General features: G+C 47.1%; 1 protein-coding gene across 1 annotated transcript in view; it reads right to left on the reverse strand.

Annotated features, from left to right (window-relative positions):
* YME1L1 (YME1 like 1 ATPase) overlaps nucleotides 1-26,893 on the reverse strand; it is a 1,167,043-nt gene that overhangs the window by 553,878 nt on the left and 586,272 nt on the right. Inside the window, exon 10 of the mRNA XM_069648114.1 lies at nucleotides 3,328-3,480. Coding sequence (XP_069504215.1) covers nucleotides 3,328-3,480 — 153 coding nt within the window. The remainder of the gene's footprint in view (nucleotides 1-3,327; nucleotides 3,481-26,893) is intronic.

A 26,893-nucleotide genomic window follows, 5' to 3' on the forward strand; every position in this document is an offset into this window, starting at 1 on the left:
GGGGAAATGCAAAGGAAACCAAGAGGCCACCAGTGGCCATCTTGCCTTTGCGTAGGAGTCCATTATTTCCCATGGCAGGGCATGGGTATCCCCAAAAAGGAAGGATACCCAGAGCCACTGCCAAGTCAGCATGCAGATGCCACCAGCCCATACGCAATGCGGGCAACACACCTGTGCCAAAAACATACACTAGGGGTACCAGGGTGTACCCCTAACCATGGGTGCCAATAAGGGTATTCCATGGGTCCTGTTCACCAAGAGGTAACAATGAAGAGCTGCATTGCCAGGGGTCCAAGCTGGACTTGTGTGCAGAAAACACCACTGGAGAAGTGGCAGGACAAGGAAGCTCTGTACTTCAAAAAGCATTTCAAACATCACAAGTGCTAAACAAAAACTTAAAATAAATAAGTTCCACGGATGCACTCGAAATGGCGACCGCTGCCGCGAGGTAGCCTAGGAAAGAGCTGGTCAGTCCACCTTTTGGTCAAGGGACACTTGCGAAGGCTCAGAAGGCACAGATTCCCAAACATGGCTAGTGAATGGTTGTTGCCACACATCCAGGGGTCGAAACACTGACAAGGGTCTTGAGATCAGGCAGAGGAGAATGGATTCAATGCAACTTCACTGGAGTTGGTGCTGGTTAGCTGCACGCGCTGTCCTCGGCTTGTCAACGGGCTGCTATACTTCGTAGGGATCTTGGCCCCAACGATCTGTGGAATGGCTGCAAGAGTCGTCCTTTTATACAGGATATGTACTGGAAGCCTGTGAGGATCCACCAATGGTACTGATATTCACCATTCTGCTGAGCAAGAGGCATTCAGGCACCAGGATGTGTACTGGGATCAGACAGTCCCAGCCCTCACATCCGGCCATACACACAGACCAAGGCTTAGCCCACAAAAGCAGCAGCTTGACCCGGGAACATGCATTCCATGGCAATTCCCACCGTCAGTGGGCAGGAAGAAGGGCAAATAACAATATGGCCAAAGGACAGGCAAAAAACTTGTGGCACAGCCATCTTAGAGTACTTGTCACTCTTGATACCCATTTGCAGTAATAATAATAAGTTGGCATTTATATAGCGCTATGAACCCTCCGGTACCTGAGCGCTGCTTATTACCCACAGTGTGCGGTGCTCATTTATCGACCTCGGAACGATGAAAGGGTGAGTTTGGCCCTGCCAGGATTCAAACCTGGATCAGCAGGCTCTGCACAGATGTCAAAGCGAGCACTCTACTCGCTGTGCTATCTGACCGGCTTTTGGTAATGCAAAAGTGCACTATTAAAAAGTTTAAAACAGTAGAAAATCCTCCACTGCCACCAGCCCATCCTTGTCATGTTGCATTTGAACCGAAAAGTTACGAATTAAAGAGCTATAAGGATTCAAAGTATCCAAATCACATTACAATGTTGGGCAGTGGGCTTCAAACTTGTTTTAAAATATTGTTTCCAGGCCCTCCACAAGCCATAAACACTTATATTTTATATTCAAAACGGTCACTGTGATCCTGTTTTAAGGAGCCTCACCCATGCTTGAGCATCCTTTGAGCCCCACTAGGAGGACCAGCCTCACAGTTTGAAGACCTCTGCTTTAGGGTGATTAGTTAAGTTGTAAAAATACAATAAATCTATAAAAAGAGTGACAGACAGTTTTATGGACTGATCAGTCTCCCATAAAAAAGAACACAAAGATATGGAAGTAAAGCAGAAGGCTTTAATTACCTCTAAAATGTCAGATCAGGATAGCTAACAAAGCAAAAAGAAAGGGTGGCTCATATTTATGAGAGAAAAGCAGAAAAAAATAAAATCTTTCCGAACACACAGCAATAGGCATAGCAACGGGAGAAAACAGAACAGTGGGACAGACAGCATGAACTGAAGGAGTCAAGGAGTAGGATTCAGGTGGGTATGGTTTTTGAGCCACTTTTCTAAAGCCCAATTCCACTTAACAAGCCAGTGTGTGGATGGGCTGATGAGTTTGGGAACCTGTGAGTCTAATCTACATGGAAAATAGGGCTGGAAGATCAGGTGACCTGAGCCATAGACTTGGTAATAGACTGCCACCCTCCGAGAACTGAGCATTTCACACGTCTAGTTTTGATGTTTTAAGTGCAATTACAATATACTATTTTGGGGCCTGACCAAGAAATGCAGTGTTTGGTCACTCTTGTTAAAACAAAGCAAACATTGTTACACCAACAGAACAATCAATATCACAGGGAGGAAGAAAAGCCAATGGTTCACTTTTCCATTTGGCCAGCCTGGTCAACATCTTATCTCAATATTACCCAAACACCTTCAGTCTCTACAGTGCACTGCCACATATGAAAGCCACAGTAATTCTCATTGATTGTTCACGATGCTAACTCTTTATTTCATCATTTATATGTATCACTCCTTTTTCAGATAGTGAAGTGAGTTTACCCCATTGCTATTAGGTAAAGCAGCATCCACGCTGCGTGACTTTCAACATGTAATATGTAGTACACGTTGAAAGACATGCAATATGAATGCTACTTTACCTAGCGGCAATGGGGTAAACTCCCTATACTATTTGAAAAAAAGGAGTGATAAATCTAAAATTTGGAACAGATTTAAGAGTGAGTATTAATAATCTCAGCAATCCCAATCACAAAAGGTTAAAAATCAAGCATACACTACTACAACAACTACTTAACAAGGCTTTTTTTATCTATAAAAAATATCCTACATAGCGTATAATCAATGTAGCATGAAATATTATGGAGGCTCTGAGGAAGCAGAATAAGCGAAAGAATATTTGCCATAGTGCGAAACACATGTTAGCCCAAGCTAGTGTTCTAGGCTAATAGAGTTATAAAATATCATTAGATTACAGTCAGCACTATTGACTAAAGGCAATATGAATGTATGTAATCTCACAAGAGCACTGTCTCAACTGATATGCTAAAATGTGACACAAAGTTTGCTGATTATGATAATTTATAGTAATTTGATTATTAAATGGAACTGTTAATCAATTAACTACTGTGTTAATAAGAATTGCTGTGTTAAGAATTACTGCAGCTTTTCAGAAGTGTCAGCACGCTATAGAGACTAAAGGTGATTTGTGGCATACAAGTATACACCATAAGAGGTGGGATGCGCTTTAGCCACAGTAGCCGAAAGAACACCACAAAAATGCATTAGTAGTAGCTTTCACAGAGCATAGCAAAATCTCTGATATTGAAAGTAATTTGCCTTCATGTTACATATTTCAAAGTTCCCCAACTCAGAGTTGGAAAAACCGTTTTGAAAAATGCCCAAATTTTGTAGAATAAGGTATATTTAAAAGAAAATGCTACATACGGAAAAGATTTCTAATACGGCTGGCTCCCACACCAACAAACATCTCATCAAACTCTGATCCAGATGCATAGTAAAAGGGAACATCTGCTTCCCCTGCGACGGCACGGGCAAGAAGTGTCTTTCCAGTACCAGGAGGTCCGATTAAAAGAATACCTAAAAGAGAAAAAAAAAAGTTTATAAACATTATGCCATTATTCCCAACAATTCAGATCTTATGTGCTACTTTGTGAATTTCTGTTTAATGAATAATTAATAAATGCCCACTGTTCACATTTAAGAACTAAGGATTTCAGGACAACATTTTAGGTTACAACTACATCAAAGCACAGACGTTCACTTTCACTCATGACAAGACAGGGAAAGAGGCAGGATTAAAAAGCAGGCCAATAAATTCAGATTCAAATAAGCATTATTTTGGCAGCAGTTTATTGGGCACTAGGCATATCAGCCCCACCGGATATGCCCCAGACTACACGACAGCTAATCTAAGAATAGCAGTGTTAGGCAGAAACCTGTGCAGTTCCCTCTGGGACCACTGCAAAAGATTTAGGACTACAGGTGTTTGGCAGTAAACCCACTTGGTAGCAGTCTATACCACACAGATTCACTTGGTAGCTGTGGCTGAGCAGTCAGACTTCCCTCAAGAAGAGTTAGGCAGTATACAGAGTATTCACAATAGGTCAAGAGAACACAATAGAACAAGTAAACACCGACCAGGGCTTGGTGTAAAAGAGATATAATTATTTATTTAAAACCACACCTAGAAAAACACACAGGCACTAATAGTAAGCAATCCAAAAACACGGTCACTAAAAGATATACACTCCCTTAAAAGAATATTAGACAAGTCTTAAGTAAAGCCCCCACTTATTTTCAGACAGCGGTGAGCGCTTAACGTAGATGGCACTCTAATAATTTGTTTTAAAAAGGGGAGAGAAAAGCAGAGAATAAATTGACACAGATCCCAACACTTTTTCACGAACACAACAAGAGAGGAAGGCAAAGTAACACCGTGAGTTTTAGAGTCAGTAGGCCGGATCCGCTTTAAGAGGATCAAAACTAAATGTGTCCAAGGTCACACGGTTGCAGTGCACAAAAGTCTTGAAAAGGTTCAAAAAGAGTTGGACCAAAGAAAGAGACCAGTTAGAGGGTCAAGGCGGCCAGCCCAGTCCAGAAGGTTAAGGGGTTATTATTACCTTGTAGCAATCTTTAGAAAGAAACCCTCAGTCAGGGGAAGAAGCCTCTCCAGCCGGGAGATCTTCTCCGTCGTCGGGAAGTGGTGAGTCGGTTCCGCAGGGCTCCACCGGTGGTGTCGTCGTGGTAGGTCGGCTCAGCTTCTCCCGCGTCAGATTCTCAGGTCCTGTGGCGACTTCTGAAGTTCCAGTCCCCAAAGCCCTGCTTTTATGCAGCACATCCCCATTCACTCAGCCTAGCTGTCAATCAAACATGCTAAGTAGTTGGGCAAATCACACAAGAGTGCGACTTGAGTTACCAGGGTAACTCAGTCCAGGGTGCATAAACCCCCTCCCACACCCCTGTGGTACCCAGACAGAGTGGCACCACTTTTGGAGGGTTAACTCAAGTTTCTTCTCCGGTGGTACAGTACTGCGAGTGACAACCTGTGTTAGTATTCAGGGATGCATGCGCTAGTCCTCTGAGCCACCTGTGTCAGTATTCAGGGATGCATGCGCTAGTCCTCTGAGCCACCTGTGTCAGTATTCAGGGATGCATGCGCTACTCCTCTGAGCCACCTGTGTCAGTATTCAGGGATGCATGTGCCTGGCGGAGACACAGTACTTTAAAGTGGTGAGAATACTCCAGCGGGGGCAGTTGTTCCTGGCAGCGGATGCAAGTCGGCGCTTCGTCCAGGGGTAGAGAAAATCTCGTCGTGGAGGAAGATAGGAGTACGTTGCACTGCCAGGGAAGAAACCAGCCGCAGAGTTTCTCAGTTACAAGGAGCGGTCTGTTGATTTGCGGTCCAGTGGTAAGTGGCTATCCGGTTGCCGGGGTGCTTGGCACGGGCAATTCGACCACAAGCCGGTCTGGGGTGCGAAGAGAAGAACGTAAACTGGTTGTGCCCACCAGTCAGGGGAAAAAGCCTCTCCAGCCGGGAGATCTTCTCTGTCGTCGCGAAGTGGTGAGTCGGTTCCGCAGGGCTCCACCGGTGGTGTCGTCGTGGTAGGTCGGCTCAGCTTCTCCCTCGTCGGATTCTCAGGTCCTGTGGCGACTTCTGAAGTTCCAGTCCCCAAAGCCCTGCTTTTATGCAGCACACCCCCATTCACTCAGCCTAGCTGTCAATCAAACATGCTAAGTGGTTGGGCCAATCACACAAGAGTGTGACTTGAGTTACCAAGGTAACTCAGTCCAGGGTGCATAAACCCCCTCCCACACCCCCTGTGGTACCCAGACAGAGTGGCACCACTTTTGGAGGCTTCTGTGGAGAAGCCCGCCAAAAAGTGGAACAAAGGGCTCGACTTGGGTTAGAGTCACAGAAGAGAACACAAACGCCATTTTAAAATCGAGTCCTGCCAAAAAATACCAAACGGCGAATTAATATTAAATAAATAAACCGGTGGTATGTTCGAGGCTATGAGAAATAATTAAAGTTGGTAGCCTCGAACAATGGGAAAATCCAATAGGGAAATATTTGCGGTCGAATATAAAAAGTAGTTTCCAATGCCACCAGCCAAAACTTGATCAGGGGCGACGGAGAAGTGCCCCCTCGACTAACAGACCCCGGGGCAATCGAATTGCCCCGACCAGTATGTCCACAATATGATGGTTTGTACTGGTTTCTGATAATAATTTGGGACTAGTAAAGCCAATGGTGACTTTAAATGCCCTGGGAGACCGTAGTCAGTCCCAGGGTATGGAGTCTATGGTGGGTAGTCACTATGACACCCCTGTGTTACTGCACGGAGGGTGCTGTGTAACACCCACGTAAAAACACATTAGACCCTATGGAGTAAAGGACCCCATAGCCCATAAAACACATCAATAGTCAAAGGAACACCATAAATCATGTCCAAGAGTGGGAAAAAAAAAAGTCTCACTCTTGGCAGGAGAAATAAACAAACTCCAGAAATCCAGCAAAGCTGCTGGGGGACTCACTAGGTTAGGAAATTCAGCCTAAAGAGAGCATTCTCCCTAACACGCAGTGTACAATTTCTTTCACTGAACATCATTAAAACCATGTCAACAATCCCAATATTGAAGAAACTGAATGATTTGGTTTCTGTTAATAATTTGGGACTAGTAAAGCCAATGGTGACTTTACATGCCCTGGGAGACCGTAGTCAGTCCCAGGGTATGGAGTCTATGGTGGGGTGTCACTATGACACCCCTGTGTTACTGCACGGAGGGTGCTGTGTAACACCCATCGTAAAAACACATGAGACCCTGCGGAGTAAATGACCCCATAGCCCATAAAACACATCAACAGTCAAAGGAACACGATAAATCATGTCCAAGAGTGGGAAAAAAGTCTCACTCTTGGCAGGAGAAAAAAACAAACTCCAGAAATCCAGCAAAGCTGCTGGGGGACTCACTAGGTTAGGAAATTCAGCCTAAAGAGAGAATTCTCCCTAACACGCAGTGTACAATTTCTTTCACTGAACATCATTACAACCATGTCAACAATCCCAATATTGAAGAAACTGAATGAATTAAACCTGAAATGGAAAAACCCATTGACATCCCTCATTCATACTTAATGAGGAGTAAAGTGCCCAGTGTACTTGAAATGATGATCCAAAAGACAAAACCATTTGCACAACGACCACCACCCAACAGGTGCAAGTTTTTACTCCAATGTTCTTTGCTAGCACGCACACATTGTTATTGTTATTTTGCATTTGTATAGCGCCTTATATACCATTGGTATGGTCTGAAGGCGCTGGTAGGTTGAACGCCCTTGGGAACCGAAGTTCGGGTCAGTGGAAAGATTAGAGAGAGTCCAAAGGTGCGTGTGCGCACCGGTATGTGTGCAGCTGGTGCGGAATTCATGTGGTAGCTGCTTCTTAGCGGTAGGTGTGGTGGTTGAGAGATCAGGGATATGTATTCGGAACCGAGTGTGGCGGCGTTAGGCCTGAGGAGATACGCCTGGCTGGGGGTGTGAGACCAGCCATGTTTACTTAGAGTGATGGGGGGTGAGCGGGAGATGTTGATATGAGAACAGTTATACCGAATGGTGTCATAGTATCTCTGTGTTCTAGTTGAATGGTGGTGTAAGGAGAGAGTAAGCGTGGGGTGTGATATGCAGTATGCTCTTTCAAAGATTCTTTGCATTCCAAAACAAAATAAGCACGTCGCGCAATTCTGAGCGGTCATGTCCGTTCTATCTTCACATCCGCTCTATGGACTATTCACCCATAACTCATTTGTTCCATGTGTTCGTTCGTTCGCTCTCCACAGGTTCGTTCACTCGCCACAGGTTCGTTTGCTCTCCACACACTCGTCCGCTCTCCACAGTCTCGTCCGCTCTCCGTAGCCTCGTCCGCTCTCCGCACCCTCGTCCGCTCTCCGCACCCTCGTCCGCTCTCCGCACCCTCGTCCGCTCTCCGCACCCTCGTCCGCTCTCCGCACCCTCGTCCGCTCTCCGCACCCTCGTTCGCTCTCCGCACCCTCGTTCGCTCTCCGCACCCTCGTTCGCTCTCCGCACCCTCGTTCGCTCTCCGCACACTCAGCCGCTCTCCCCTCTCAGCCGCTCTCCCCTCTCAGCCGCTCTCCACTCTCAGCCGCTCTCCACGCTCATTCGCTCTCCACGCTCATTCGCTCTCCACGCTCATTCGCTCTCCACGCGCCTCCGCTCTGCACGGTCCTCTGATTTGGACACTCTTCAGCTCTCCACGCTCCTCGCCTCTCTGCACTCAACCTCTCCCTACACTCAACCTCTCTCTACACTCACTCATGTGCTCTCCACATTCATCTGTCTTCCACATTCATTTGCTCATCATATTCGTCCGCTCATTACTCTCAGCTAACCTCCACACTCATCCGCGCTCCACACTCGTCAGCCGGCAGCGCTCCTCCTCCCCGCTCATCTACACTCATCTATATTCATTCGGTCTCCTATTCAGCTCTCTCATCCTCCGCACTCATCCGCCCTCCTCATTTATCTGTTCTCGACACTCACCCGCTCTCGACACTCACCCGCTCTCGACATTCATCCGCTCTCGATACTCATCCGCTCTCCATACTCATCCGCTCTCCATACTCATCCGCTCTCCATACTCATCCGCTCTCCATACTCATCCGCTCTCCATACTCATCCGCTCTCCATACTCATCCGCTCTCCATACTCATCCGCTCTCCATACTCATCCGCTCTCCATACTCATCCGCTCTCCATACTCATCCGCTCTCTACATTCTTCCGCTTTCTGCACTCATCCGCTTTCTGCACTCATCCGCTCTCCACACTCATCCGTTCCCCCCACTCAGTCGCTCCCCCCACTCAGTCGCTCTCCCCACTCAGTCGCTCTCCCCACTCAGTCGCTCTCCCCACTCAGTCGCTCTCCCCACTCAGTCGCTCTCCCCACTCAGTCGCTCTCCCCACTCAGTCGCTCTCCCCACTTAGTCGCTCTCCCCACTTAGTCGCTCTCCCCACCGCTCTGCACACTCAACCGCTCTCCCCACTCAGTCGCTCCCCCCACTCAGTCGCTCCCCCCACTCAGTCGCTCCCCCCACTCAGTCGCTCCCCCCACTCAGTCGCTCCCCCCACTCAGTCGCTCCCCCCATTCAGTCGCTCTCATGCTTCTCTGCTCTCCACGCGCCTCCGCTATCTACGCTCCTTCACTCTGCACGTTCCTCCGCTCTGCACGCTCTTCCGTTCTCCACGTGCCTCCGCTCTCTGCACATAGCCGCTCTCCACACTCGACTGTTCTCTACACTCGGACATACAAACATTCCTTCTGTATTCTAGCATTCATGTAAGAAGTTCATTTTGTTTTTACTTTTAATGCTGACATTACTGGAAGCAATACAATTCCCGAACAAATGAAACATTTTATTGAGTGCATAAGAACAGTTTCCTTGAGTTCCAATTTTCTATTCACTAAACGGTATGTTCCACTCCTACGATACTCATACCCGACAGCAAGATCCCAAACGTACTGTCATGATCCCTACCACTAACCCTCATAGGCAAGTCAGCCTCCCAACTGGAGCCAGGTTACGGCCTTCCACTGTGGCCTCAAAGACCTTGACAACTCGCAAAAGATTGTCTTGGAGTCTGTCCTGGTGCCTTTGGCACCAGGCTCATACTTGATATGATATGATAGTTTATTTATATAGCGCCTATACACAATGTGTTTCAAAGCGCTTCAAAGCAAGGGAGGGAACAAGGGAAAATACAATGACATTCTTACATGCCATGAACAGTAAGGATGTGAAATTAACTATCGTACTTGGCCTGATGACATTTCAGATAGTGCAAGAGCTAAGACATAGATAAGGAAGGGAGGGGGAGAGTGGGAAGGAAATGGAAACATTTGAAGGACAGAAACCAGTCCCCGTGAGACACTGCTGACAAAACAACCATCTCAAGCCAAATCTAATCTCATCTATACACTTAAGTATTTTGGACAAAGCTTCCAAATTAAGAAAATTATAAACAAGAACTGGGACTTCATTAAATCAGACCCCAACCTTAATCATCTTTTTCCAGCACCTCCTATGTTGGCCTACAAAAGAGGTAGAAACTTGCGTGCCACTCTAATTAAAGCGGAGAGACCAAAAAAATCTACTCAAAGACTACTGACTAAACAAAAACAAGGGACCTTCCCCTGTTTAAACTGCCAGCACTGCTCGAATATCATAAAAGGAGATCACATTAGGCATCCAAACAATGGGAAAAAGATTCCATTTAGAAGTTACACAACTTGCGAATCGAAAAATGTGATCTACACCATCAGATGCCCTTGTGGGAAATACTATGTAGGTAAAAGTAGCCGACGGGCAAAAGACAGATGGACGGAACACAAGTCCCAAATCAGGACAAAAAAACTAAAATCACCAGTATTTCGTCACTTTAGAGATAATAACCATAACATCTCACAAATGAGATTTGCCATTCTGGAAGTTCTACATCCCCTGGCTAGGGGAGGAGACCTACCGAAACTGTTATCAGAGAGAGAGCTTTTCTGGATACACAAACTTGATGCCATGTGCCCACTTGGCCTAAATGAAGAGTACTATTTAGGTCCATTCATTTAAAAACATATTCAGAACCCTCTGAGTTAAATTAGGAATGCTGTGTTAGAGTTTGACTGACAATGATGGATCAACAGCATTGTGAAAGAATGTGAACCCAATTGAGGACAGGACTATTGCTATCCTGTGTAATTACCAGTAAAAATAGAGTATATGAGTTGTATCAGGTTGTCTATAAAATGTATGGCTTAAAACTCATGTTAAGTGGTGTCTTGTATTGGACTCTATTATGGAGTATAAGATCAAAACACACCCCATTGGGGGTCTTATATATCCATAAGAATGTGTAGATGATTACTGTGGGGATCATATATCCATGAGAATGTGAACCTGGATCAGGACAGTGATGTGAAGTGCTTTATGTCATTGTGAGACTTTTAAATCCTCTACGAGCACGTTGAGTAAAGATCTAATAATGCGAGTGCATCCTTCCACTTCTATCTCCATGTTGTCTCCATTTTTCACCACCACATTAACACTGAACAAATCGACAACTTTTGACATAATGTAATAGACAGCCCGCTTATATCATTCTAGTGCGCGTTCGGCCGGCCGTTGTTTATATGTGACGTCATGCACGTGAGCAGCGTGATTACGTCACAATGTAAACAACGAGCGCGTCCTCCTAAATATCAGATATAGACTGAACACATTTTTTCCTGAGTTTCCTTACTCACACTGAGTTTACTCCAACATGGACTATGACATTGCGCTCCTTTTTAATGAGAGCCCGAGCACTCATCTTTTCAAGAAGATGCGTCACACGTGCATGCGCGTGATGACGTCATCAGTATGCACCCCTTATAAGATGCCACAAAGATTAGCACGGGTACTGTCAAGCGGGATGGTTCCTGTTTTCCTTTGGACTGGAGTACATGCTACAGGTGAGACCAGACTCCCTATAGACAAAAGTTAGCATAGTTTTACAACCCTTCCTATTTAGGAACTTTATTAGACAATCTTTAGTTTTATCCCCCCTTTTTGTGACTTTGTATCCCTTAGGATTCGTGTTGACACCGAGGTGGCTGCACTTTGGGACCTTGAATCTTAGAGATAAGGCACCTGCTGGACTCGCCCATAGAGAAATATCCTCATTGCTTCTAAGTAAGTACAAATTCTTTGGCTTACTCAATTCAGTGGACCCCTCTCTTGTTTAGAGTTATAACCTTGGCTTCACTTACAGGTAGCGGGTTCCTCAAGACTTTAGAAGCAGAAGCCAAGCCTTTACCAGGAGTATGATTCAGATGAGTTTGTAAACTGGACTTTTCCACTTGACAACTTCTTTCCATCTCCATAATATTTTCGTATGGACAAAAACAATCACAAGGTCAGCATCCTTTGTTTCTCTCTTTCTCTTTAGTACTGTCATGACCACAGGTTAGTTTATTTTCCCATACTTGTCCTAAGAGTTGCAGGTTCATAGGGAATTTATTTGCCCTAGCTAGTTATTGATTCTAACTCCCCATATTAATGGTTGGTTGAGTTTCTTTAATGGCCGCTAGGTGGCGCCTCTGGTCAGTTAGTTAGCGGGTCTAGTTGTTTTCATGTGCCAGCTATTTAAGCCCCGCCCCTCAGGAGGCTCACGCTTCGCGTCGTTTGTCTGAGTTCAGAATGAACGCTCGCCGCGTACCTCCGTTCCCTGTCACCGCTCAATATACCTTGTCCACAGAAAATTCCATTCATTCCTTGAGTAACTTTAATTAGTTATCAGCTCCCTTCCTGTGTTTTCCAGTTGCTGCCGTTCCCGGCTCAGTCACAGTCCATAGTTGAAGTCCTGTCATAGCGGTCTCCTCATCTCTCAGTTCGTAGCAGTCTTCTCTCACGCAAGTACACCTATTGTATGCAAATGCATTTGCTTCGTTTTTGTTGCTTTGTTGCCTTATCAGATACACTGAAATTGTGTATGAATGTTATTTGAATTCCTCACGCATTTTCAGGATATTACGTTGTTTTTAGCGGGTTCGCGCCCTTTCCTGTGGAGTTTTGTCTTGGAAGCTGATTTTCTAGTCAGAAATTTTTGGTCACACTAAGGTTCATATTACGCTCAGTGATCAGGTGTTTTCCTGTTTCCGTCTCGTAGTGTAGTGAGGTAGTTTTTTCTGTAATTCTACACTTGCATTACACCTCAGCTTATTGCCCCCTTTTAGGTTCAAATAGCATAGGGTTTATGTCATTGTTTTAGTGCCATTTAGTCCCTTTCAAAAGAAACTGTTATCCAGTGTCCCCTCTTCAGAACTTGCGCCCCTGTATAGAACAGGATGGAGAGCTCAACTAATTAAATACCAAGGTGAGATATTTGCTGGCTCCCATATTACCAGTTTTGACCTTCTGTTTTACAAGAGAAAACTAAGGAAGGGAAAATTGTTATTTTCTTCACAGAAATTCAGTGTCTAGTTCCCAGGGAGGTAGAAGTCAGTTGGAGTTCCAGAAGGTTCCCGCAGAGTTTTCAGGTGAGCGTTACAAGTACTATCTACTGCACACCAGGATTCGTAGCCAGAAAGTTTTCTGTTGCTCATTGATTCATAAAAAGATTGGTTCAAATTTATTGAAACCCATATTTATAGAAATGTGGATCAGGTCTTCACAATTGAGCTTATGCTAAAATGCTTCTATTTTAAAGACAATGTCTACTTTTAGAAAAAAGGATGTATTTTGTTTACACTATGGTTGACCCGCCACTAATATGGATACAAATATATATTTTTTCTTAGAAATCGCTTATTGCCCCTGATGAAGAGTGTGTAATACTCGAAACGCGTTGGGCCCCTTTTGACTAGCACATCATGAAAATGAATAAAAAGAAGATCGTTTCTTGTGACCTAAGTTTGTGTTAATGAACTTTTCTTTAAGTTATTGCATTTCTAAAGCATTTGTAACTACTAAATTTACAAATTTAAACACAACTAATTGTTGGTCTGGTTTTCCAATCAGTGAAAGTGTGCAGGGGACGCGAGTTCCCGACTAGGGAACTTATCTTTGTTTTTTAAGGAAATGGAAACAGACAGGTGACTACCGTACTAGACCTGGCGACATTTCTGGTAGAGCCGGGGAAAAAAAAAAGGTGACGGAGAGGGGTGCAGAAAGGGAGGGGAGGAACAAAACAAGCGACTATTGTACTAGGCCTGACGACATTTCAGATAGTGCTGGAGAGGGTTGGGGGGAGAAAAAAAAACAAGTAAGGAGAGGGGGAGGAGACAGATGAGGTTGCTATCATAGTAGGTCCAGGGACAATTCTGATAGAGTAAGTGCATAGAAGAAAGCAAGTGGAGGAGATAGGAAAACGGAGAAAGGGAGATGAGGAGAGAATAGAGAGTAAGCAGTCAAAAAGTGTGGAGAAGCAAGAGGGGAGAGTGAATATAATTGCAGAGGTCAGTAGTAACACATAATGTTGTAAGCCAGGATACAAGATGAAGACGGGAACAGCATGATTCAGGGCCACCATGGGTACAAGATGCAAAGGAAGTCCAGCATGAGAGTTGAGAAAGGGTGACGCACTGTGAATCAATGAAGTCCATAAAAGTCAAAACCAGCATTGCCCACAAGACGGTGATGGTGAAACCAGAATATATCAGGACAGACTTCTGCAGAAGTACGCTGGGGGGGAGGACGCAGGGTAAAAGAATCAAGCAAAACAGGCAACACCTTTGTGCTGGAGGGGAGTGGGGGGGGACAAGGGAACATCACGGGGGACCAGAGGGGGTGGGATGCCCTGTGTGGACAGAGAGGGTAAACACTTGTTGGTGGATGCTTACCTGCTGTCTGAGCAGGGGGTCGGGCCCCGAGTCCTCCTGGTCCAAACAGGAATGGCCCTTTTCTTCGTCAGATGTATCGTTTATTTTTCACATAATTGCAACTAAGCTATCACCTCATGACTGATGACGACCTCAGCATCCCCTACGTGGAAGATGGACAGAAGGAACTCGGAGCAATGGCCTAGTCATCCCTTATGGAGCAGGCAGCCTATGTGTAGGGTCTCAACAACCAGCTGCGCAGGTTTTTACTGTATTGTAATGATGTCACTTATGACGCGATATTCCTTCTTAAAGTGCTGCTCATGCAAATTTTGGCAGAACGTTCGGCAGCAGCAGAACTCTGATGATGGACTCCTATTTTCAGGAATAAAATACTTGTTATCCTTGCAAGAAGTGTCTTTGGCCATTTTTCCCTAGTGGGTTGTATCTTTTCTGGTATGAGCGTCGAAAGGCATTCCTACATCCTCCACAAAAATAGAGCTCATGGATGTTAGGCATTTCGATGCTTCTCAAACCTTCGAGACTCAACGCTTCTCGAAAAAGCTTTGCTGCTTTCTTGCCCTGACTCAAAGGCGCACAAGCAGCAGCTTCAACCAACTCCATGTCGACCTTAAAAGGCGCGACAGGGTCCAAAGCTGCCTTCATTTTTTTTAAAGGGTGGGAGAAGCCATCTTCTCAAACACTCATCATTTGGAGGCAAAAGTCATCCCAATCAGCTTTGATGGTGACTTACCAGGGAAAGGTACCATCTTCCTGTCGGGTGAGGAGTCCAAAGAGGATGAGTGGAATCGATGATGACTCTTCTTCGATTTCTTATGGATTTAGACAATAATAGTGCCAAAAACCACTTCTTAACGTAGAGAGCTTTGAATGTTTTGAGTGCCTCTTTCCTGCCGAGGTGAAATAAACCCTCAAGCTTCTCTCGTCCGACAACCTCATATGAGACTTAGATGGGGACCTACCCAGGGCGAGCTTTCCCATCCTCTCCTTCAAGGCCTTAAAGGTTGTGGACTTTCATGAGGTGCAATCATCCACTGTGTGGCCGGTACCAAGTCACCAAAGACATATTAAATGCATATAGGCGATAGACATCTTCGACCCACAGTCGGTACACCTTTTAAACCCGATATTTGGAGTAGAAATTCATCAAAGATTAGGACAAACACGCAGGTGAGAAATCGAAATCACAATCACAGAGGCGATTCTGAACCATTCAAAGTGTGCTGTGCATACAGAAAAACGGAACTGAGGCAACGGACGCAGTGCGTGCTATTTATACCAGTGTCGACGTCATGATCGAGAGCGGATGGAAGCCGCGAAGGCCATTTAGTAGATACCGCACGGCGCCCTATGCTGTAAAATATTTCCAAAGCTGCTAGCAGGACATCAGATATATCAAAGATGAGAAATACATGGGAGGAAACAATCCACTATCACTGATGCAGGCCTCTTCAGGACACTTGACAAGGGAAGGTGAGTTCCAGAGACGGCCACTGCACACAGACTACAGCAGACGTGCTTCCAGTTACTGTTAAAGAAAAGAAGCGTCTTTAGGAAAGTATCCCTTGATGCTGGGATGCTGAAATGTAGAGGGAACGCGACTTGCACCACAGCTGGCTACCACCAAAGTTCCAGATACAACCGCAGAACAGCAGCGTTTCTGGTGAGGTAGCCCACGAGAGCTGGTCAGACGTCAGGTGGTCCAGGGATACTATCGAAGGCTCAAGATGGCTGGATCCTTAAGAAGTTTCAAAATAGGGATTGCCTTACTGCCACAGGTTCTTCAGGCTAAATATAATGGAACAACAAAAATGAACCTGGGCGAAATGAGATCAGAACATCTGTACACATTTAAACAATACCAGGTCTTGTCAAAAAATATATATATTTATTTATAAACAATTTACACAAATATTTATTGTTCTCAACATCCCCATTTAAACACCACCATTCATTCCATCATTCATTCACACTCTCACTATACATGTCAATATTCCACACTTGTGGTACTCAGACCACCTAGAACCTATGCCACATCAGCTTAGCAACAGACATGCCCAGAGAGCAATGTTAATTTGCTACCGGAAAGCTCCAGGTTCAGTCTAAACAGTTTGTCACACAGTGCACTGACTTGGAATCCAAGGCTGGATTCCGCAAAAGTGCATGCCGTTAATTGGGAGTTGCACTTGTGCAAAGCCATGTTATAAATGCATTATCATATCATAGAGAGGGCAGAAAGATAGCCAAAAAAGCAAGATGGTCCAAGGACAGGTCTTTCAACACGAAGAGCAGACATTTCGGGTATATGGTACTAAAAATTGCATAATCCTGGTAAAAGGATGGTGGATGGAACTGCACTAGAAAAGTTGCAAAACACTGTTCAGTGCCACCACCCTCTCCTAGGCACATCAAAAAGGAAGAGGGGTAATCATTTGAGACTGGCGCCACGTAGCAAAATGCTTACACTTGTTAGCATAGCATATCAAAGTCGACAACGCCCAGGCCTTGGCAAGTCCCTCCCTGCAGTCAGCAAGCAACCCATATTGTCCAAAATCTTGGGCTGCAGGTGCCACACCCTCAGGTTCAGTGATCCTGGTTCGTGGTGAAGGATTTCGCTTCCTTCTATGGATAAAAGTTTCAGAACCACTGGCAGCTTGACTGAAGGCGACGCTGACAGGTTGAGAAGGTCTGGGTACCAAATCTGCCTCGGCCACGCTGCAGCAATGATTAGTATCCTGCATTGGCATAGTCTCAGTGTGTTGATAACTCTTAGCAGGAGAGGCAACGCAGGAAACGCTTACAGAAACAGGCCTTTCCCATGTAGAACGCGTCCCCCAGGCTCCTCGATTGGTGGAATCTACTGGCAAATTTCTGTCATTTTGAGTTTGCCGCTGTCGCAAACCGATCGATCTGGGGCCTGCCCCACTTGATGAAGATGCAGTGCACCTGTTCCTGCTTAAGTTCCAAATCGTGGCAGGAGCGCAATTCCCTGCTGAGGCAGTCTGGGATGTTCTTGACTCCCGCTAGGTGATGAGGAACAAGGAAAGTCGCTTGGCCGACTGCCCAGTGCTAAAAGTCCTGCGCCTCCTTGGAGAGCGCTGGGGATTGTTAGGAAGAATTCTCATAAATGGCCGATTTCCCTTACCTAATGAGTCCCTCAGCAGCTTTGCTGGTTTTCTAGGATTTATTTTTTTCACCTTGTAAGAGTGTGAGCCTTTTTCCCACTCTTACATGTGTTTTGGTGTGCTTTTTCACTTTGTGTGATCTTGAGCACTGGAATCTCACCTACTCTATGGCCTCATATTTTTCATGTGTGTTACACAGCACCTTCAGTGCAGTGACACAGGGTTGTCTTTGAGACTTCCCACTGACTCCATTTTCTGGGGCTGACTACTGTCCCTCAGAAAAGGTAAAGATGCCATTAAATGTATTATCAGTCACTTTAAAACACAGAGCCAGTACACCGCATCTTACATGAAGTATTGGAAAGGGTTAATTCTTATCCCTTTTTGTCTGTGTCTCTTGGAGTCTTGTTTCACTCCCTTTACATCAAGACTTGGCTGGTGGCAGTGGTAACTACCCTAACTACGGCGGTTATCTTATATAACCATGGTATTGTTTCAGGCTATTATATTAGCCTCGAACAAAAACCCGCTTGACCAAATACATTTTATTTTGGCTCCGGCTAGGTTTATTAGGTATTTCTTTTTGTTAAAGTATTTCTCGTGTTTTTCTCTGCACGCCAAACCGGGGATGATTCCTTTGTTCGCCGTCTTTTCGCTGGCTTCTGCACAAAAGCCCTCCTTAAGGCGCCTGAAAGTCTAGATAGGCAGGATGTGAGGGAGGGATCTTCGGACCCCTGCCATGGGTTCCTTTGGTAACCCAAGTCGCACTCCTGTTTGATTGGCTGAGGGGACTGTCCTTGCCAGGACAGCCACCCTGCTGTGTGATTGACAGCCAGGCTGTATGAATGGGGGAAAACTGTATAAAAAGCCGGTCTCTGGGACTGGAAAGTCGCCACTGGAACGAAACGAGCAGCTGATGGAAGAGGACCCCTACAGAGCCCGAAACGCCCGGTGAAGCCCTACTGCAGGTCCGAATCTTCAGAATCCGACGACAGAGAAGATCCTCCAGGAAACTTCTTCCCTTGAGCTGGTGGGACCAACCAGTTCGCCCAAACTGCAAGCCAGGACCCCTCCTCTGGTCGAATTCGCTGTACAGTGCTACAGTGGGCCAGATAGCCAGGAATGTTGGACCCTGCTTGGGTTTTAAGGAACACACCTTTTATTTGTTGCTTTGCTCTGCTGCTGGTTTCTTCCCTGGGTAGTGCAGGACCCTCCAAGTCTTCCTACTTCTTGTCAGTCTGACAGTCGCTTCAGGAACCGTGAGCCTGCAGGAACTACCAGGAACGCCCGCCTCAGCTACAGCTTCCTCTCCATTTTAAGGTACTGTGCAAATCTGGTTGCTCGTTTCATTCAACCGCAGTGAATGTGTTTGAAATCTTTCTCCAATCCAAGGGCTTGTCCTTCTCTTCTCCATAAACTAACTTTTCTATCAACCAACCTTGTCCGGAATCCGTGCCACAAACTTTACCGCGAACTACCCTGAACTGTATGATCCTGAGCAACAGACTTTTGACCCATTGACTTTGGCCCTAAGCCTTTTCTGCCTGATTCTAGCACTGTAGTTCCTCTTGTTCAATTGTCCTGAGTACTTACCTGTTAATTTGAGTTAATTTCTATTAACTTTGTCTTTCCCTCCCTTTTTAAATTGCTGAGTGCCATTTTGCTCCCACTTCATTTTGTGAGCTTAACTTGTCTGGAATTTAAGGGAAGTGGTGTTGTGCATTAAGAGTGTGATTTTTAGACTGTTTATAATAGTGTAATGTTATAGAACTGAAGAGTGAAATAAATGTATATTCTTTTACTTGAAAACCTTGAGTCAGTGTTTGCCTGAATCATAGAAATTGCTGTCCTTTGTGTAACTATCTTTTACTGGTCACTTACTCTTGAGATAAGTCTGGCTGCTCAGCCATCGCAACCACTTTTACTTTGTAGTACAGGCTTGTACCAAAGGTGAATTTGTACTGTCACTTGTAGTCTTAATTGTGTGTGGTGTTCCCAAAGGGTACTGCATATAATTCTGCCTAACATGGATGAAGTGCCCCCTGGTTTCCTGAGGTAGTTGTGTTGTCCGTGAAGATCCTCACCACTTTGCCCTTCAGAGACGGGAGGAATGACTTGAGGGACCAGAAAACTGCCCGTAGCTCCAGGATATGGATATGTAGATCCTTCTCCTCTGGCAGCCACAGGCCTCTGGTGTGCAGGTGTCCGATTTGGGCTCCCTAGCCTTCCAGGGAAGCAGCCGAGGTGACCGTCTCCTGGTATGGGCGGTTTTGCAACCCTGTTGCCCGCCACCTTATCGTCCGACGGAACTCCTCATCGAGCGGGATCTTGTCCGCAAAGCTTCTGGACACCTGTATCCAGCGAGCATCCAGAAACTCCTGAAGAGGTTGCATCTGTAAAGTGCAGAGCCGGATAAGGTAGATGCAAGACGACATCATCCAGAGCAACAACTTGATGGTTCGCACTGTGGCAGTCTTCATTGACAACAGTCACTGCACTTTCCCCTGAATGGGCGATACTCTCTCCTCCGAGAGTGATGCCAGGCAGGAGACCGTATTGAGTCTGGCTCCTAGATACAGCACGATCTGCGATGGTGTCAAGCAGGACTTTGGATAGTTGATTGAGAATCCCAAATCCGTCAGCAGCTGGACGGTCGTCTGTGTGTCAGATTGCCAACTCTCGAGAGCGGGCCCGGAAGAGCCAGTCGTCTAGGTATGCGTACACATGTATACCTTGGAGACAGAGATGGGCCGCCACCAGTGCCAAGCACTTCGTGAACACCCTGGGGACGACTTCAAGCCGAAAGGAAGGGCCTTGAATTGGTAGAACTGTCCCCTGCACCACGAAGTATAGAAACATTTGGTGCTTCTTGGCAATGGGGACGTGGAAGTAAGCGTCCTCCAGGTCCTGCAATGTCAAGAAGTCTCCTTTTTCCAGTTGGCCGAGCACGTGCTGCAACGTGACCATCCTAAACTTTTGGGACTTGAGGTAGTTGTTCAGACGTCGCAGGTCTAGTACAGGACTCCAGCCCAATGTCTTCTTTTTGACTAAAAAGTATCTGGAATAGACTCTGGAACCCCAGAGTCGCTGGGGAACTAGCTGTGTCACCCCTTTTCGCAGCATGGCCCGCACCTCCTTCAAGAGCTGAGGGATGTGCTGCCCCTGCTGGGCCACCGGAGGAATTCACGGACACCTGCGCTGAAATTACAGGGTATATCCTTGTGCGAGAGCATCCAGCACCCGTCTGTCGGTGGTAATCTTTCCCCACTCGCTGATGAACCTCGTCAGCCAACCTCCCACTGGGGTGCACGGGTGGGGGCCAGATGTCCTGGCCGATGCAGGCCTGCTTCGGCGCCAGCGTCCTGCCTTGCCGGAGACGGCAGCGCTGCCGTCCTCCACCGTAGGCTTGGGAACAGCCTCTGTAGGCTTCCTGAGTCGTGGATCGGGAAGGCCGACGGTACGATGAGGAAAAACCTTTTGACAATCTGCTCGACTTCCCACTTGAGGAGCGAAAATACGAGCAGTGTTGCTAGAGTGTGCCCAGGGAACGGCCGTCTCTGTATCCGCTTTGATAGCCTGTAGGGACTCGTTGACAACCTTCCCAAAAGAGGTTATCCCCATCGAAAGGCATGTCCAGCACCCTAGTCTGGACTTCCTGGCCGCAATTCGTGGCATTCAACCAGCCTTGGCTATGAAGGCAGACGCCGTTGCCCATATGCCGGAACCCAATCCATCCTCTGGTTGTCGGGGAGGAACTCCAAAATCAGACCCAGCTTGTACCACAGCTCCCTGTCGTACCTGGCTACGATCACCATAGCATTGGCCACCTTGATGGTGGACACTGTGGTGTAGATCAACTTTCTTCCCATGGTGTCCATCTTCTTCCCCTCGCTGTCCGGAGGGACTGAAGATGACGAGGACGGGTTAGCCGACCATTTCCTTGCAGCCACCGAAACCACAGAACCCGGCAATGGTTGCGACCTCAGGCACTTGGGCGTAGATTCTGGCACCCGGTACTTCTCCAGCCTATCCCGCTTGGCCGGAGCCGTGCAAGGGTTCTTCATTCAGGCCCTCCTCCCACACATCGTCCAAAAGGGGCACTGCCATGATTGTCTTCCTCTTGGCCTCGCGCCTCTGGTGCAGGAAACCCTCCTTTTTGGTTTCTTCAGGCACAAGCTGGAACAACTAGGAGGCTTTGGCCATCATGGAAAGGAGCAACTCCAACTCTTCCGGTGGGGACGCTCTAGGCTGCCGAGGCCCGCTGCAACGATATCAATGTCATCACTGTATCCGGGTCTACTAGGGAGAGGACACCCGACGCAGATGTGGAGGTTGAAATACCTCCTCCTCTTCCTCCTCCTCCTCCTCCTCCTCCTCCCCCCTCCCCCCCTCACCCTGATGGGTCAAAGCCGGCCTCAGAGACAGCATCCCCTTCTCTGGCGTGCTATCAGACTTCACCAAAGTCACTGCAGAGATTTCAAGCCTTGTGGCAGGGACACCTTTACTGTGGGGGCTACCTTCATGGGGGCAGTCGCCACCAGCTCTATCCTCGAAGACTTCTCCTACGCCTATTGGACCTTCTTAGGCAGTTCAGCCTTCTCCTCCATCTCTGGCTTCTCAGGCTTCCCCCGCAGCTTAGCCGGGTTGGACGATTTCCTCTTCGAGGAGGAGCTCGATTGCCAGCTGGCAATGGAGGCGGATGGTGATGTCGATCGCATCCTGTCCATCGCAGGACCAACTTGCACAGTGACCCTGGTGTACATGGACTTGCGGTTCTTGGCCTTGTCTTGGGCCCCCACGGATGAGGCGCCCTCAAAGGACTTAGTAGACTGCATTTTTTGGACTGGCCAGACCTGGGTGAGGCATGACCCTGCTCGGAGCATGGGGCAGAGGCCTGGGCGTTAAGCCATGCTACCAGACTACTGTGCCTATCCTTCGTCTTCTTGGAGAAGCTGAGGCATATCTCGCAATCTCCTTCCTTGTGGCATGGGTGCAGCCAGTAGAGGTATTGTAGGTGCTCGTCCTCCACAAACACATTACGTAGCCCGCACTACTTTCCTTCCTTCCTTCCTTCCTTCCTTCTTCTCCGTCATGGTCGGTAGGCGAGGAGTTGGTCCGACGGCCTTCTGGAAACATTGATGATCTTCACCCTCGAAGGGTGCTGAAATTCACCGACAACGGATCGCCGCTGTCAGTAGATGGAGAAAAGAGCGCACAGGCTCTTTTGGAACAAAAATAGAACCTTTTTCTGTCGAAAAACATGAAAAAACGTAAGTAGCTGGCAGAGCAAACTCAACGACCCCCAACACTCAAGTGTGCAGTAAGAATCTGAAGATGGCTGCCAAAGGAGCAGCTTAGGGTGAGGACTGTCATTACATGGAGGCAGTAAGACCCAGAGGACAGTGATTGGTTTAGAGGAGAAATACAGTGTTAAAGTGAACACCTATACTCAATACTCACCAAGCCAACTCTTCTCACAAACCTTCCTCTTTCTCCCCGCTCACCACCCTCGAAGTAGAAGGCATCATAAACAACCTCAAACCGTCCAACTGCCTAGGTGACCCCTGCCCGGCACCTATCATCAAGGAAGCATTTCATGACTTAGCCTCCTTCATCACATCCTTCATCAATGCCTCCTTCAAGACGGGCATAGTCCCGAATAATTGTACAAAGGTAGCGGGCGCCCCTCTCTCGCAAGAACAGACATGATAACCTGTTCAGTGGTTATTAACCACTTGAGAGTTCGCAGCCACTGCTTTTACTCACTGTGCCTTTCACAGATGGGAAATATCCATTTGCATATCAGTCTTTGTCCTGCCCAGGGGCAGTCCAGCACCGAAATACAATGGCAATTTCAATCTGAACGAGAGTACCACCAGCAACCCCATACACGTATTTCACCCTTGTTGGGGATCATCAGTGAGGTAAAAGCAGTGGCTGCGAACTCTCAAGTGGTTAATAACCACTGAACAGGTTATCATGTCTGTTCTCGCGAGAAAGGGGCGCCCGCTACCTTTGTAAATCTATTTTTTAAGGAACCTGGGATTGGTAACCCTAGGTCTCCTGGGGGCAACCAGACGTGGTCTCCCTCTCACTGTGCTCAGAGAGGCATCAGCTTCACCTCACTGATGATCCCCAACAAGGGTGAAACACGTGTATGGGGTTGCTGGTGGTACTCTCGTTCAGGTTGGAGTTGCCATTGTATTTCGGTGCTGGACTGCCCCTGGGCAGGACAAAGACTGATATGCAAATGGATATTTCCCATCTGTGAAAGGCACAGTGAGTAAAAGCAGTGGCTGCGAACTCTCAAGTGGTTAATAACCACTGAACAGGTTATCATGTCTGTTCTTGCGAGAGAGGGGCGCCCGCTACCTTTGTAAATATATAGTCCCGAATAACCTAAAGGATGCGTGGGTAATCCCACTTCTTGAAAAACCTTCCCTTGACCCTGGCATCCCTACCAACTTTAGACCTATCACCACGGTCCTGTTCCTGCTTAAGATACTGGATCGTGTAGCCTACTTGCAGATTCAAGACTACCTCAAATCCAACAATCTTCTGGGGTTAAGACAATCAGGTTTCCGTCCTAAACACGGCACTGAATCATCACTGATTGACTTGAAAACTCAGATGGAGACACTAAAGGACAATGGGAAGTTAGCTCTTCTCCTTGACCTCTCCGCGGCTTTCGATTTGGTCAACCACCAAATACTCTGCCAACATCTCAAAACTGCGGCCCACTTCTCTGATTCTGCCAATGCCTGGATCCATTCATTCCTGAGCAATAGATCCATGAGGGTCTTCTCACCCACAGCATCGGCAGACCCCTCCCCCATTCACTGTGGCGTTCCTCAAGGCTCTTGTGTGTCCCCTACGTTGTACAATGTATTCACCAAGCCCCTCTTTGACGTGCTTGACTATCTGGGTGGCTCCTGCACCAACTACGCGGACAACACCCAAATACTCATTCCTATCACAGGTGATTACACAGCCGACACCAAAGCCTTGAATGATGTCTACCTGGTCATCCAAGCTTGAATGGCACATCACAAACTCTGCCTCAACGATGATAAGACTGAGCTCCTACTACTAGGATCAAGCTATCGCCTTAACAAATTAGACCAAACCTACAAGTCCTTCACCATCGACGGCAATGATATCAAACTCTCCAAAGACACTAAAACTTTAGGCGTCTACCTTGATTCCACGCTCTCCCTTAACAGACAAACCAATGCAGTAAGGTCGGCATCAGCCTATACTTGTAAACTTATCACCGCCTGCAGACCCTTTCTAAACCCCATCAACTGCATCACCCTCACCAGAACACTCATTATGGCCAAAATCGACTAGTGTAGTGCTCTCTATCTAGGGACCAGTCAGTCCAACCTAAATAAATTGCAAACTGTACAGAATAATGCCATAAGGGCAGCCTTAAACATCCCGAGACGCTCCCACATCTCCGTCAGATCTGACCTATGCTGGCTCCAGGTCAAACAAAGAATTGCCCTGAAAACTCTAGCCCTGACCCACAAATGCCTGTATAACAATGCCCCACTCTACCTCTCCTCTCCTCTCCTCTCGCCTTACACTCCACAAGTCCTTTCGTCCCACTAGATCAGCCCAAACTCACAGCCTCACCATGCCTATATTCAAACTTAAAAAAAGCTGGTGGTGTGAGCTTCCCTGTCCTAGCTTCCAAACTTTTTAACACTCTGCCTACCCCTATCAGAACTGAACCGTCATTCCAAAACTTCAAGAACAACGCTAAAACTTGGCTGTTCTCTCATGATCTATGAGGCACCTCACTTAGTCCTGCCCTCGACCTGCAATATAGGTTGCGGGTATATTCACCTATTATTGTACCTGTATTATAATATGTTAATGGCTTTTCTGTATATTGTACATTTATGTACATTTATGCAAATTCATTGTGTATTTACTGATTACTGCAACCTATGTTCAAGAGTATGCGCCCGGTTGCCCTTGGGCCTGGCTTGCACTTTATAAATAAACTAAACTTCGAAAGTGAAAGTGAGACTTTTCTTTTACCAGGGATTCCCAGCCTGACGACTGGGAATGTTCATGAGCATGTGAATCCATGCCAGACCCCATGCTGGAGAACTGTGAGTTTCCAACACGCTACTGTACTGTTGAGAAAAAGGCTCCCCACTCCGTAGGGCTGGACTGTTAAGTTAGGAATTGATTCCGAATAACTATCTAATGCTATATTTGTGTTAACCTACCCTTCTGTTGCAGGCTGTGGCTGTGTTTTCCCCTGGACCGCATTAGGCAATACATAACTGTATATGTGTTAAATAGTTCAAGGCGTGTGTGGTAATGGTTTGATATTACTGTAGTTGATACGTGAATTAAGGCCTATAATAAATGTATATGCATTTTTTATATACACTTGTCTAAGCGTATTCTGTGGAGTTTTACTCTCTCACCCCCCTCCCCCTGAGACTTAGTCTTGACCGCCTGCCAAGCTACCATGATTGGTCGGGCTTGCCCAGAAGGTTCCTCTGTTTCACTAAACTAGGGTGGCCTCCTAAGCCTCTGCCCACCAGGCCAGAGTTTAGAAATCCATCTTAACACCGGGGAGATTAGTATCTTGCTGCGACAGCCTTTGAGTGTCTTGATCACACGAAGCAACAGAGGTATTGCAGGGACCACATACAGGAAGAAACCGTTCCATGTGAACGAAAACGCATCTCCCTGGCTCCCGGCTGGGGGAACCTGATGGCGAAAACCTGGCACTTCGAGTTTGCTGCTTTTGTAAAGGACGATCTGGGGTCGGCCCCACATGCTGAACAAACGTGATGTCTGTGCTTGCTGGACCTCCCATTCGTGGCAGGTTCACAGCTCCCTGAATCTGCGATGGTGTTCTTGATGCCCGCCAGATGAAATTGGACAAGACATGTCCTGAAGAATGGCCCAGTGCCACAGGGCCTACGCCTCCAGGGAGAGAGCGGGGGATCGGGTCCCGCCCTGTTTCCGGATGTAGAACATGGTGCTGGTGTTGTCTGTGAAGATCCTCACCAACCGTCCTAGGTTGGTGAGGATCTTAGGAAAGACAGGAGGGCCAAAAACACAGCCCGCAGCCCCAGAACATTGGTGTGCGATCCATCTCCTTCAGAAGCCAGAGGCTTCTGGCGTGGGACTAGGCAGTGTGTGCAACCCCCCCCCCCGCCAACCTTCCACAGATGCATCCTGGTGAACATAGCCTGGAATGGAGGAGACTGAAACGGGGCACCTTGTTTAAGGTGCTGCCACACCCCCCCCACCACTGAACGGCTTGTCTGATGTCTTGGTTGAAGACAATCCTGTCCGTCCACATGCCCGTGACCTGGAGCCACCTGGCACCCAGAAATCCCTGTAGAGGCCTCATCTGTAGCCTGCAAAACGGAATCAGGTGAAAGCAGGACGTCATCATACTTAGCAGCGACTTGATGGTGCGCACTGAGTTGAAGCTAGGAGAT

The sequence above is a fragment of the Ambystoma mexicanum genome, chromosome 2q, assembly GCF_040938575.1.
Source record: "Ambystoma mexicanum isolate Mex_15411 chromosome 2q, UKY_AmexF1_1, whole genome shotgun sequence".
NCBI classification, from domain to species: Eukaryota; Metazoa; Chordata; class Amphibia; order Caudata; family Ambystomatidae; genus Ambystoma; species Ambystoma mexicanum.